Source organism: Panthera uncia, chromosome A2, assembly GCF_023721935.1.
Source record: "Panthera uncia isolate 11264 chromosome A2, Puncia_PCG_1.0, whole genome shotgun sequence".
NCBI classification, from domain to species: Eukaryota; Metazoa; Chordata; class Mammalia; order Carnivora; family Felidae; genus Panthera; species Panthera uncia.
The window spans coordinates 147,999,045-148,013,275 of NC_064816.1; the positions used below are offsets into that span (position 1 = coordinate 147,999,045).

Consider the following 14,231-nt stretch of genomic DNA (forward strand, 5'->3'; position numbering starts at 1 on the left):
TTATTTTGAGAGAAAGAATGAGCAGAGGAGGGCAGAGAGAGAGGGAGAGAGAGAATCCCAAGCAGGCTCTGCACTGTCAGCCCAAAGCCTGACACAGGGCTCGAACTCACAATCCATGAGATCATGACCGAAGCCCAAATCAAGGGTCAGATGCTTAACTGACTGAGCCACCCAGGCACCATCCCCCCAAGTACCATCCTTCCAATACAAATAATAACCAATAAAAATGCAGTCTCTTTGTACAGATGGTTTGATTTGGGAAGGTAAAAACATTCTGCATATCCTTTTCACTTACTGCTATGGAAGAAAAGACAGGGTTCTTGCCATATTTGAAGGTAAAAGATGCAGAGAGTTTAGCAGTGTTTAAGCCAAGAGGACCATGTAGTGAAACCATACTGGAAACCAAATATGAAAAACAGAAGTAGAAATATTCTGGTTGAAAGTAGAGGAGAGTTAGGATAAAACCCTGGCCATTCATACCCATTCATGCCTTGAAATATGGAATCTTAACATTCTGGACCCTAGGTGAGATATTACTTTATAGATGAAGACATGCTCTAAATTGTATTGTTGGTTATCATAAAAGTAGGGCCAGGATGTGTCTTGCCTTTCTCTCCTTCCTTACCTAGTTGCCTCCTGGGAGTGTGGGGCTTTGGAGTGATGCCTCAGACATGTCAAGTGCCACATTTTTCTCAAACCACTTAGCAGAGAGTGAGGGTCAGGGCTATTATTTATTCACTGGTCTCTTGGCTATCCTTATCTCCCACCTTAAGCCACTGTCATGTGGACCACCTCCCTCAGATTTTCCATTCCGTCTCGGTGTTATTATCATATTCCTGACATATTCTCACTGCACCTACAAAAAAAGAAGGAGTAGTAGCTTTGTCTGTAGTGGTTTCACTGTCAGCAAAAGCCCTGGGGCTGAGACGTCTCTCTTCTTTCCTCATAACAGCTGACGGTAAATAGCAAACCTGCATTAGTGCCGCTTAAATGTTCTGGAAATCTGTAATTACAACAGGTGTCCCATGGGATTCTTATGCACAAAATATGTGAGGACCATGTGTCTAATTTTCCTTAGAACAATATTAGTTTTCTCCTCTCTTCACAGCGAAGGAAGTGATTTAAAGCATTTAAAAAAATGAATATTGAGGGGCACCTGGGTGGCTCAGTCAGTTAAGCATCCCGCTTTTGGTTTCGGCTCAGGTCATGATCTCATGATTCGTGAGTTTGAGCCCAGCTCTGGGCTGACAGCACAGAGCCTACTTGGGATTCTCTCTCTCTCTGCTCCTCCCCAGCTGGCGCTTGCATGCATGCATGCACGCACAAGTACAAACACACCCGCTCTCTCTCAAAATAAATAAACATTTAAAATAAATAAATAAAAGTGAATACTGAAAAGGGGCACCTGAGTGGCTCAGTCGGTTGAGCGTCTGACTTCGGCTCAGGTCATGATCTCACAGTTTGTGGGTTCAGGCCCCGCATCAGGCTCTGTGCAGACAGCTCAGAGCCTGGAGCCTGCTTCCGTCCCGTGTCTCCCTCTCTCTCTCTCTGCCTCTCCCCTGCTCACGCTCTCTCTCTCTCTCCCTCTCTCTCTCAAAAATAAACATTTTAAAAAAATGAATATTGAATTCCCAGAACATAAAGACAGAGAAATTTATTTGCTCATGACCAAACCAAAATAATGAAAATTATTTTTGAATTAACCACCTCCCAGGATTCCTGTTCCCCATCACTCTCTTCCCTGAATGGACACTCCAGACCTGGAGGTCAGTGAAAATTCTATGTGTCCAATAATGTATTAGCTTTGGAGACTCAAATGATCTCCAAGGAGCACTTACCCCAGTGCTGCCCATGATCAGAAACAAAGCAATGTGGAATCGTCCAAATCCAATGGTCTCCACGGCGTCTTCCACGGTGAATGTCTTTGACTCTAACAAGGAAGGGCAGAGTGAGAGAAATAGCCTCTGTGAAAAGAGAACGTATGTGGAGGATTGCCACTAATAATGAGGAGGAAGATATTGAGAAACCAGTCCGTTTTTATAAAAACTAGTAAATATGGGGTGGGGTGGGGGGGTTTTAAGCAGCAGCTTCAGGATATGAGACTTCCGTGATCCTCTTACCTTTTGGCTGTGGCTCTGGGGTCTCCAGGCTCAGCTTCTGGAGGCTAATGACGGTGACTGGCTCTGTCTGCTTGGTTGCCATGTTCTAAATGGTCTAAATTTCCCACACAGCTTCCCTGATGGAAGCAGGAGAGGGAAGAAGAAAAATATGTAATAGAGTACACATTTGCCTTTAATCGACACAGAAAATCTATGAGGTAGGTATTCTAACTTCTCCCCAAGGGAGAAGCCTGAGACATGGAGAGGTCAAATGGCCAAAGGAGACTATTGGGCCCCAGTGGCTAGTAATCAACCCTGAGTCAGGGGCCAGGGGAGCTCTGAACAACTTGGACAATAGCATCCTCTAACTGGGAGTGAAGATGGCCTTTGCCACAGGGCAATAATCACAGTAGGCAGAGCTTTACATTCCCATAGATCTTGTGGTTTATAGTGTGCTTTCTATGCAACATTTTCATTTCATTCTGCTGGAAACCCAGGAGCACTTCTGTTTGTCAGCCCCCTCCCCCTTTATGTATTTAGCCCAAAGGATTCTTAACTCTAAAAATCAAAAGAAAAATAAAACAAAGAAAGCTCACTATCAACTTAATGAAATCTTTTCCAAATGACTTTAAGACATGGTAATTTAACTCTACATCCCTTGCGGGATAAATGGAAATCCTAACCTGTTCTCAGTAATTAGATTGTTACTAATAATACTGGTATCCTTATTTGGATACTAGTATGTATTGTAGGAGAAAGCAAGTAGTAATTATATTATTAGGAACCAAGACTTTTAGTGTAAAAGATACAAAAATTAAAGAAGTTATATAAAAACCTTATAATCCTAACTTTAAATTGGAAATACCAATATGAATTCACTATGTATTTTGTGTATATATATATATCTCCTAATATTATCCACTGGAAGAGCCTGGAAAAGATGACTAATAAGCACTCCTAGAGCCCAGATTGTTTTCTTTCCTATTTCCCATTAAAAGAAACCCTGGCGCCTTAGATAAATGGCTAATTCTGGATCTGGGACAGGAAATGTGTAAATTGAGCCTGGAACATCTTGTCATACCAGACAGCAAGGAAGGTATCAAACACTCCTGGGGCTGTGACAAAAGATTACAAGATTCAACTTGAAAAGGCTCCCAAGGGCCAAAGATGGGACAATTTAAGCATCAAGAAGAATAATGACTGCAAAGAATTGAAACACATCAAAGATATCAAAATCCATTGTTCACAGCAACACTAAAATGAAAATCTCACAGATCACCTTTGATACTAAGAAACCAACTCATTATTCTGAAAACTAGTAAATGTCTTGTCTTTCTTGTGTAAGTTGTTTGTACTTCAAGAGAACCAAACAGTTTGTTAAAGAAAATTGTTTTTTTTTAATTTTACCTAATACATGCAGAAAAAAAAAAGGATGAATGGAATTAAGTTACGATTTTACAACTCAGTGAAATCATGGATCTAGGCAATGATTACCAGTGGCTGATAAATTACTAGGTGAAAGGCTGACGAAAAGATGGATAAGAGATAGATAAGACTGATAACACCCGTAGCCATGGAAAAATCTTAATGCTGGGGTGCCTGGGTGTCTCTGTTGGTTAAGCATTGGACTCTTGATTTCCACTTAGGTCATGATGTCACTGTTCATGAGATGGAGCCCTGTATTGGGTTCCGTGATTCTCTCTCTTCCCTCTCTGCCTCCCCCTTCCCCCAGCTCTCTCTCTTTCACACACATAAAATAAATAAATACACTTAAAAAAAAAACAGAAAAATCTTAATGCTGCTGAGAGACAGTCAGATATCACGTGGTCCTGATGAGATGCAATAGGACGGAAGTGTACAACATCACCTGTGATGTACTCTCCTAAGAAGAAATTGAACCAGAATCTGATCAAGCCTCTAGCTCTACCAGTTTATGCAGGAGATGAAGAAGAAGCTCATTAGACCATACCATGTGGATGCGATAATACAAAATCCAGTATGTGGGAAGTTGTATAAGATAAGTGACCTAACTTCTTCAATGAAGAAATGGCAAGCTAAAAAGAGGAAAGGGGAAATTATAGACTAAAACAAAAGTGACAAATCAACCAAATAAATGAGTTGATCTTATCTGGATCCTCAAATAAACTGACTATAAAACAGCAACAACCAAGAGAATGAGAGGAAAAAGCGATGAGAGGAAAATCAGGGCAATGTCAACAAGCATGAAAGTTGGATGATATCAAGGAATTTCTGATGACACCATTAGGTGGGACAATGATCTTACGGCTATGGCAGAAAAAAAGAATCCTTACATCATAGAGATATGTATACTAAATATTTAGGGACAAAATGATGTGATGGCTGGGATTTGTTTTAAAATAATTCAATAGTAGGGTGGGAGAGGGTGCATAAGAAGTAGATGGGCATATAGAAGAATAAAGAATGGCCATATGTGGAAAATTATTGAAGGAGGGTGATTGGTTCATTGGGGTTCATTTAATATCTGCCTTTGAAGATGTGTAATATTTTTCGAAATAAATAGTTCAAAAAGTGAAGTTCTAAGATTTTAAAATAACTTTTCCAATGTCAGACCACTAGTAAATAGCAGGATCAGAACTCAAACCAAGGTATTTTTTCCCCGGCATAAAGAACTAGCCACAAACCAGTTTGTAGCCACACATCAAGGTCATTTAAGTTGGCTAAAGGCCAGCTCTGTATCTTGTATTGCATGGACTCCTGTAAAGACGGTGAAAGAAGGTCTGATATGTTCTCTGCCCTAAGGAGTCCTTATTCTAGTTGGGGACACCAAAGATACACATCAAAACAACTATACTGTAATGTAGCTATTATTTATTTTCCTAAAATGCTGTCACAGAGACACAAATATTCCCAGATGAGAGAGAGATCAATAATGCTCAGAAGTAAGTCCATGAAATCCTCTTTCTCAAAGGAAAACATGAAAAGTTCAAAAAGCTGTTACTTTCCCACAGTGGAAAAAGTAAAAAATAATTGGCCTCTCAGCCCATGTAAGAGCCTGAAAATCATTCAGACAGACTGTTCTGGAACTACCACTCCCTTTCCAGACTTTGTCCAAACACCCTTTGGAGAAGTGCTCTTTATCTGGTAACTTTTATAATGAAGTAGTTAGCGGAAAAATCCCCTTCTTTTGATTATAAAAAGGACTTCTATACACATCAAAAATTGGCTATGACTAACACACTTACAATTTGGAAGATGAACAAGTAACAGATTTAACTTAATCAAAATTTGAAAACAAGACCATTCCATGAGAATGGCATAGTGGTGATGATTGTACAACCTTGTGACTGTACTAAAATTCACTAAATTATATGCTTTAAAATGGTAAGTTTTATTGCATGCAAATCACATCATTTTTTTTCTAAAAAACAGTAATGCAAATCATAGCAGCAGACTTAAAAATCAAAAGTGACTCAGGCCATTTATAGTCTTAGAGAATAAAACCATTTAGTTGGGTGGGAAAATAATCTTTTAAATCCCAGTAAGTTCATTTTAAGTTCAGTTACAAATAAAATGCTTAACAATAAGCTCAATCTTCAATCTTCAATCAACACTTAATCTCTCCTACGAGTCAAGTTTTACGACTTCTCATAGCAATCAAAACATGTTTTACAATTTTAACCATCACAAAGGCTTATGTTTTAGAAGAGTAATAAAACAACCTCTAGCAATTCTCCTTTTCATAGTGAGTGGCAAGAAAAGACACACAGGAAATCTGTTTTTTACTGAGCAGAGCAAGTTTTAATTCATATGCTTTAACCTGATTAGATCATTCCGGGGGTCATAAATATCCTACATTCCTCCATTCTCTTATCAGCAAAGAGAAGCGATTCATCATGGAGGACCTGGAAAAAGGTATTAGGTCCAAGATAATTACTTCACCGCTTTCTTGAATGAAAACTGATCCCAGTAAGGGAGATTCACATCCGTGATTTCATTCTTTTTTCAAGATTTTATTTTTGGGGAGGGGCCAAGACGGCAGAATAGCCCAGAAGCTTTTTTGTGTGCCTCTCGCCCCTAAAATGCAGCCAGATCAACACTAAACCATCTTGCACACCTAGAAAACTAATTTGAGGCTTAACACAACAATCTACACCACCTGAACCACAGAACTTGGCAGGTACCTGGTGCAGAGAGGTGGGGGGGGGGGGGAGAGAAGCTGCAAGGGCAGGGAGCAGTTTTTGCTCGCAGAGAAGGGGGGAGAGTACAGGAAAAGCACCCCACCCCCACCCCGTCCCACCGAAAGAAGCTGGAAAGAAAAAAGGAGAAGTGGAAACAGCCATGTAGGTCTGAACCAAAAAGGGAGAAAGGAGAGGGTTTAAATTCCATTAAGACTCTATACACTGGGAGAGCACAGAGTGTGAAACTCTGCAGCTCCATACCTGGCACAGCTCCGGTGGGAAGGGTGAATTCCCAGGAGTAGAGAGCAAGGTCCGAGGGGTCCTCAGGTCACACAGGGAGTGGCGGTTCCCCTGTTGGGAGGACATTTGAAAGAAGCTGTGCAGCCTCCCCACAGGCTAAGGTCCCAGCAGACCCTGGAGAAGAGCCACATTCGCTGGTGCTGGAATAAGGACATTGAGGGTGAAGACTGGCACCCGGTGTGTGTTGTGATGCTCCATAATCCCTGCAGCGCTGCGGCTACACAATGGCATGAGCTTTTTCTGGGGGTGGGATGGCACCCAGCCGCAGTCTCTGGGCATCAGCAGCAGGGCAGTCCTGTGAACGTTCCTGGGTGCGGCTGGCACCAGGCCATTGCTCAGGAGACCCTCCCCCAGAGGATCCGAGCCGATCAAAGCTACAGTCCCTCAGAAGGGAGGGGTCGGGAAACACAGCCGCATCTGAGATAAAACTCAGGAGGCAGGTGCCACCTGGCAGCCTGGTGGCTTGGTCACCGACAGCGTAGAAGCAGGGAGTGGACGGAAGCGGGCGACAAAGGCAGGGTGCTTGATTGCCGGTGGGGGAGAGCACAGAGTTCTGATACTACAGACTGTGTACCTGGGTGATGCCATTTCACCCGCACCGCCCCATGCATGTGCCTACACACCTAGACACACCACAGCAATCCACTCCAGGAAGCTAACCAGCGCCATCTAGTGGAGGTGGGGCCGTTACAGTAAACCCCGCCCAACCGGGCCAACAGTGCTCTTGACAACGCAAGTCTCTCCACCTGTTTAGTTTACGGAGGATTAAGTGCTTCATAGCTTGACTTCTATAGGAAATCGGAGGTAATTTCCTATTTCATTCTGTTCACTAGTCTTTTTTTCAGTGTTTTTTTCTTTTTCTTTTCTTATTCTTGAATACAGAAAGAAAAAATTTATTATCTTCCATTTTTATTACAAGACTGTTCTTTATTTTTCTCTACTCTATTTTTTACTTTTTTGTACAATTTTTAAAATTCTATTCAACTTTCATCATTTCATCTTATTCTATTTTATTGTATTCATTTTTCAAATTTTCAAATGTTTTGTGTTTTTCTTTTCTTATCTTTCCCTTTTTTTCTCTAATCTACCAAGCCTCTTCCAACAACCAGACCAAAACGCACCTAGGATCTAGCATCCTTTCTTTGATTTCTTTGTGTTGTTTTTAATTTTTAATTTTTATTTTTTTCACTTTATTAATTCCTTTTCTTCCTTCAAAATGACAAAACAAAGGAATTCGCCCAAAAAGAAAGAACAGGAAGAAATGACAGCCAGGGACTTAATCAACACAGATACAACAAGATGTCTGAACCAGAATTTAGAATCATGATATTAAGAATACTAGCTGGGGTTGAAAATAGATTAGAATCCCTTTTTGCAGAGATAAAAGAAGTAAAAGCTAGTCAGGATGAAATGAAAAATGCTATAACTGAGCTGCAATCTCAAATGGATGTTGGCAGCAAGGATGGATGAGGCAGAGCAGCAAATGAGTAATATACAGGACAAACTTATGGAGAATAATGAAGCAGAAAAAAAGAGGGAAACTAAGGCAAAAGAGCATGAAATAAGAATTACAGAACTCAGTGACTCATTAAAAAGGAATAACATCAGAATCTTAAGGGTCCCAGAAGATTATGAGAGAGAAAAAGAGGTAGAAAATTTATGTGAGCAAATCATGGCAGAAAATGTTCCTACCCTGGGGAAAGACACAGACATCAAAATCCAGGAAGCACAGAGAACTCCCATTAGATTCAACAAAAACCAACCATCAACAAGGCATATCATAGTCAAATTCACAAAATACTCAGGCAAGGAAAGAATCATGAAAGCAGTAAGGGGGAAAAAAGTCCCTAACCTATAAGGGAAGACAGATCAGGTTTGCAGCAAACCTATCCACAGAAACTTGGGAGGCCAGAAAGGAGTGGCCTTTTCTTGGGAGGCCGGAAAGGATATATTCAATGTGCTGAATCAGAAAAATATGCAGTTGAGAATTCTTTATCCAGTAAGGCTGTCATTCAAAATAGAAGGAGAGATAAAGAGTTTCCCAGACAAACAAAAATTAAAGGAGTTCATGACCACTAAACCAGCCTTGCAAGAAATTTTAAGGGGGACTCTCTAAGGGGAGAAAAGACCAAAAAAAAAAAAAAAACAAAAACAAAAACACCACTAGAAACTCCAACTCTATAGGCAACATAATGGCAATAAATTCCTATCCTTCAGTACTCACTCTAAACATCAATGGTCTAAACGCTCCAATAAAAAGACATAGGGTAACAGAATGGGTAAGAAAACAAGATCCATCTATATGCTGTTTATAAGAGACCCATTTTAGACCTAAAGTCACCTTTAGAATGAAAATAAGGAGATGGAGAACCATCTATCATCCTAATGGTCACCAAAAGAAAGCCAGAGTAGCCATACTTATATCAGACAATCTAGATTTTAAAATAAAGTTTGTAAAAAGAGATGAAGAAGGGCATTACGTTATAATTAAGGGATCTATCCACTAAGTAGACCTAACAATTGTAAACATTTATGCTCTAAACATGAAGCGCCCAAATATATAAATCAGTTAATCACAAACATCAAGAAACTCATTGATAATAATACCATAATAGTAGGGGATTAACATCCCACTTACAACAATGGACAGGTTGTCTAAACAAAGGGAACAATGGCTTTGAATGACACACTGGACCAGATGGACTTAACAGATATATTCAGAACATTTCATCCTAAAGCAGCTGAATATACATTCTTCTCGAGTGTACATGGAACATTATCCAGAATAGATCCCATACTGGGACACAAATCAGCCCTTAGCAAGTACAAAAAGGTCGAGATCATACCGTGCATATTTTCAGACCACAACGCTATGAAACTCAAAATCAACCACAAGAAAAATTTTGGAATGATAACAAATACTTGGAGACTAAACAATATCCTACTAAAAAATGAATGGGCTAAGCAAGAAGTTAAAGAGGAAATTAAAAAGCACATGGAAGCCAATGAAAATGATAACACCACAGCCCCAAATCTCTGGGACTCAGCAAAGGCGGTCATAAGAGGGAAGTATATAGCAATCCTGGCCTTCCTAAAAAAGGAAGAAAGTTCTCAAATACACAACCTGAGAGCTGAATACACCTCAAAGAGCTGGAAAAAGAACAGCAAATAAAACCTCAAACCAGCATAAGACAAAGACAGGAAATAATAAAGATGAGAGCAGAAATCAATGCTATCAAAATAAAACAAAACAGAACAGATCAATGAAACCAGGAGCTGGTTCTTTGAAAGAATTAACAAAATTGATAAACCTCTAGCCAGTGTGATCAAAAAGAAAAAGGAAAGGACCCAAATAAATAAAATCAAGAATGAAAAAGGAGAGATCACAACCAACACAGCAGAAATAAAAACAATAATAAGAGAATATTATAAGAAATTATAGGCCAATAAAATGGAAAATCTGGAAGAAATGGACAAATTCCTAGACATATAAACTACCAAAACTGAAATAGGAAGAAATAGACAATTTGAACAGACCCACAACCAGTAAAGAAATTGAATTAGTCATCAAAAATCTCGCAAAAAAAACAGAGTCCAGGGCCAGATGGCTCTCCAGGGGAATTCTACCAAACATTTAAAGAAGAGTTAACACCTATTCTTTTGAAGCTGTTCCAAAAAATAGAAATGGAAGGAAAACTTCCAAACTCATTCTATGAAACCAGCATTACCTTGATTCCAAAACCAGACAAAGACCCCACTAAAAAGGAGAACTACAGACCAATTTCCCTGATGAACGTGGATGCAAAAATCCTCAACAAGATACTAGCCAACGGGATCCAACAATACATTAAAAGCATTATTCACCATTGTAAGTGGGATTTATACCTGGGATATAGAGCTGGTTCACTATCCACAAATCAATCAACGTGATACATCACATTAATAAAAGAAAGGGCCAGAACCACATGATCCTCTCAACAGATGCAGAGAAAGCATTTGACAAAATACAGCATCCTTTCTTGATAAAAACCCTAAAGAAAGTAGGGATAGAAGGATCATACTTCGAGATCATAAAAGCCATACATGAAAGACCCACCACTAATTATCATCCTCAATGGGGAAAAACTGAGAGCTTTCCCCCTAAGGTCAGGAACAAGACAGGGATGTCCACTCTCGCCACTATTATTCAACATAGTATTGGAAGTCTTAGCCTCAGCAATCAGACAACACAAATGAATAAAAGGCATCCAAGTTGGCCAGGAGGAAGTCAAACTTTTACTCTTCGCAGATGACATCATACTCTATATGAAAAACCCAAAAGATTCCACCAAAAAACTGCTACAACTGATCCATGAATTCAGCAAAGTTGAAGGATATAAAATCAATGCACATAAATTGGTTGCATTCCTATACATCAATAATGAAGCAACAGAAAGACAAACAAGGAATATATCCCATTTACAATTGCACCAAAAACCATAAAATATATAGGAATAAACATAACCAAGATGTGGAAAATATATAGACTGACAACTAGAGAAAGCTTATGAAAGAAATTGAAGAAGACACAAAAAAATGGAAAAACATTCCATGCTCTTGGATTGGAAGAATAAACATTGTTAAAATGTTGATACTACCCAAAGCAACCTACCTATTCAATGCAATCCCTATCCAAATAACACCAGCATTCTTCACAGAGCTACAAAAAAACAATCCTAAAAATTTTATGGAACCAGAAAAGACCCCAAATAGCCAAAGCAATCTTGAAAAGGGAGACTGAAGCTGGAGGCATCACAATCCCGGACTTCAAGACGTATTACAAAGCTGTAATCATCAAGACACTATGGTACTAGCACCAAAACAGACACTCAGACCAATGGAATGGAACAGAGAACTCAGCAATGGACCCACAAATGTATGGCCAACTAATCTTTGGCAAAGCAGGAAAGAATATCCAATGGAATAAAGACGGTCTCTTCAGCAAGTGGTGCTGGGAAAACTGGACAGCGACATTCAGAAAAATGAACCTGGAACACTTTCTTACACCATACACAAAAATAAACTCAAAACAGATGAAAGACCTAAATGTAAGACAGGAAATCAAAACCTAGAGGAGAAAGCAGGCAAAAACCTCTTTGACCTCATCCACAGCAACCTCTAACTCAACATGTCTCTAGAGGCAAGGAAAACAAAAGCAAAAATGAACTCTTGGGACCTCATAAAAATAAAAATCTTCTGCTCAGCGAAGGAAATAATCAGCAAAACTAAAAGGCAACCGACAGACTAGGAGAAGATATTTGCAAATGACATATCAGATAAAGGGTTAGTACCCAAAATCTATAAAGAATTTATCAAACTCAACACCCAAAAAACAAATAATCCAGTGAAGAAATGGGCAAAAGACATCAATAGACACTTCTCCAAAGAAGACATCCTGATGGCCAACTAACACATGAAAAAATGCTCAACATCACGCATCATCAGGGAAATACAAGTCAAAACCACCTCACACCTGTCAGAATGGCTAACATTAACAACTCAGGTAATGACAGATGTTGGCGAGGATGTAGAGAAAGAGGATATCTCTTGCACTGCTGGTGGGAATGCAAACTGGTGCAGCCACTCTGGAAAAGAGTATGGAGGTTCCTCCAAAAAATTAAAAATAGAACTACCCTACAACCCAGCAATTGCACTACTAGGTATTTACCCAAGGGATACAGGTGTGCTCTTTTGAAGGGGCACATGCACCCCCATGTTTACAGCAGTGCTATTGACAATAGCCAAAGTATGAAAAGAGCCCAAATGTCCATCAATGGATGCATGGATAAAAAAGATGTGGGGTGTGTGTGTGTGTGTGTGTGTAATGGAGTATTACTCGGCAATCAAAAAGAATAAAATCTTGCCATTTGCATCTACATGGATGGAACTGGAGGGTATTATGCTAAGTGAAATTAGAGAAAGACAAATATATGACTTCACTCATATGACGAATTTAAGATACGTAACAGATGAACATAAGGGAAGGGAAGCAAAAATCATATAAAAACAGGGAGGGGGACAAAACACAAGAGACTCTTAAATATGGAGAACAAACAGAAGGTTACTGGAAGGGTTGTGGGGGGCGGTGATGGGCTAAATGGGTAAGGGGCATTAAGGAATCTACTCCTGAAATCACTGTTGCACTATATGCTAACTATCTTGGATATAAATTAAACAAATTGGTTTTTTTAATAAGATTTTATTTTTAAGTAATCTCTACACCCAATGGGGGGCTCAAACTTACAACCCTGAGATCAAGAGTTTCACAGTCTACTAAGCCAGCCAGGCACCCCATATGATTTCATATTTTTCTTGATTGAAAGGGAGACTCATTTTGTTTCTATCATATAAATGAAAACTAAAATGTAGCGTGATTTTAGGCCACCGATGAGAAAAAGAAAAGAGAATTCCTTGTGGTCATGACATTGGACTTCAAAACATAAAATCTTTGCATATAACACTTGGTCCTAAAGTGAGCAATATGTATATGGTAAAAAAAAAAAAAAAAAGTTTGTTCATTCATTTTCAGGTTTAGAGTCAGCATTTGAAAAACTACATGGACTTGATTGTGGTTTCAGAACTGAATGAAAATGTTAATACCCTCAACAATGACTAAAATTATCCTTAAAAAAAGAGAGATGAAGTCAGTGAGGAAAGTTGGATGGATGGGGCGGCAGCCCACCCAAAAAAGCATGAGAACCGGAGCTCTTAGTATACTATTAGTAATCGCAAAAACAGCCAATAGAGTAACTAAAAATAAAAGGAAAAAAACAAGAACAATAACTTACCTAACGTGAAAATATGTACCCCCAGATGGTATACATTTTATATTTTACGTAGATATATGAAAATTCCATGACAGTGACTATCTTCGGGGCAAAGGAAGGAGAGCTTGGGATGCGGGTGAACCGGAATGAAAAAATGCATCCATATAAACCTACACCTTGTGCATGCCAGGCATTAGAGCGTATCTGTGCTGCTGGAGGAGCTCCCACCAGCTTCCGAGGGCGGACTGTATACATCTCTTCCCAACTCTGTATTCAGTAACATCATGTTGGTAATTCAAAACCAGCCATGGTGAGACTATTTACACCAGAGAGATGGGCAAACACTACAAATCTAGGCACCACCCCCCTCTTCAACCCAATCTTTTTATTAAACACACCACTACCTCAAAGCCCCTATTCCTCCTTCCTTACCAGTGACTCTCAACCAGCGGCATGGGAGGCTTGAACATTTTTTCCAGGTGATCGTTACTGTGAGCCCTACGTAGCCCCCATCTGAAATCCATCATTCCATGCCCTTCGAACAGTTCGTGTCAATTTGGCAATGGGTCAAAAGCTTTAAAAACTAGTTTCATCTGAACGGGTAATCCCAGTTCTTGTCATTTGTTCCAAGGAAATATCTCAAATATGGAAAATGCTCTCTATACAAAGAAGTTTATCTAAACACTTTTTTATCCAAGTCTATTTTAACAATAACAAATAGGAAACAACCTACGTAGTGAAAGTAGTAGAGAGGAAATGGTTAAACTGATAATACATAGCATCTAAAATTATATTGAGGGGGGCGCCTGGGTGGCTCAGGTGGTTATGCACCTGACTCTTGATATTGGTTCAGGTCATGACCTAAT

The 14,231-nt window shown here is 39.5% G+C and overlaps 1 protein-coding gene across 1 annotated transcript in view; it reads right to left on the reverse strand.

Annotated features, from left to right (window-relative positions):
- SVOPL (SVOP like) overlaps positions 1–2,225 on the reverse strand; it is a 67,691-nt gene extending 65,466 nt beyond the window's left edge. Inside the window, exons 1-2 of the mRNA XM_049641930.1 lie at positions 2,121–2,225; positions 1,839–1,930 (exon numbers count right to left, since the gene is read on the reverse strand). Of these exons, the coding sequence (XP_049497887.1) occupies positions 1,839–1,930; positions 2,121–2,202 (174 nt within the window). The 5' untranslated portion in view covers positions 2,203–2,225. The remainder of the gene's footprint in view (positions 1–1,838; positions 1,931–2,120) is intronic.
- Positions 2,226–14,231: the final 12,006 nt, after the last annotated feature.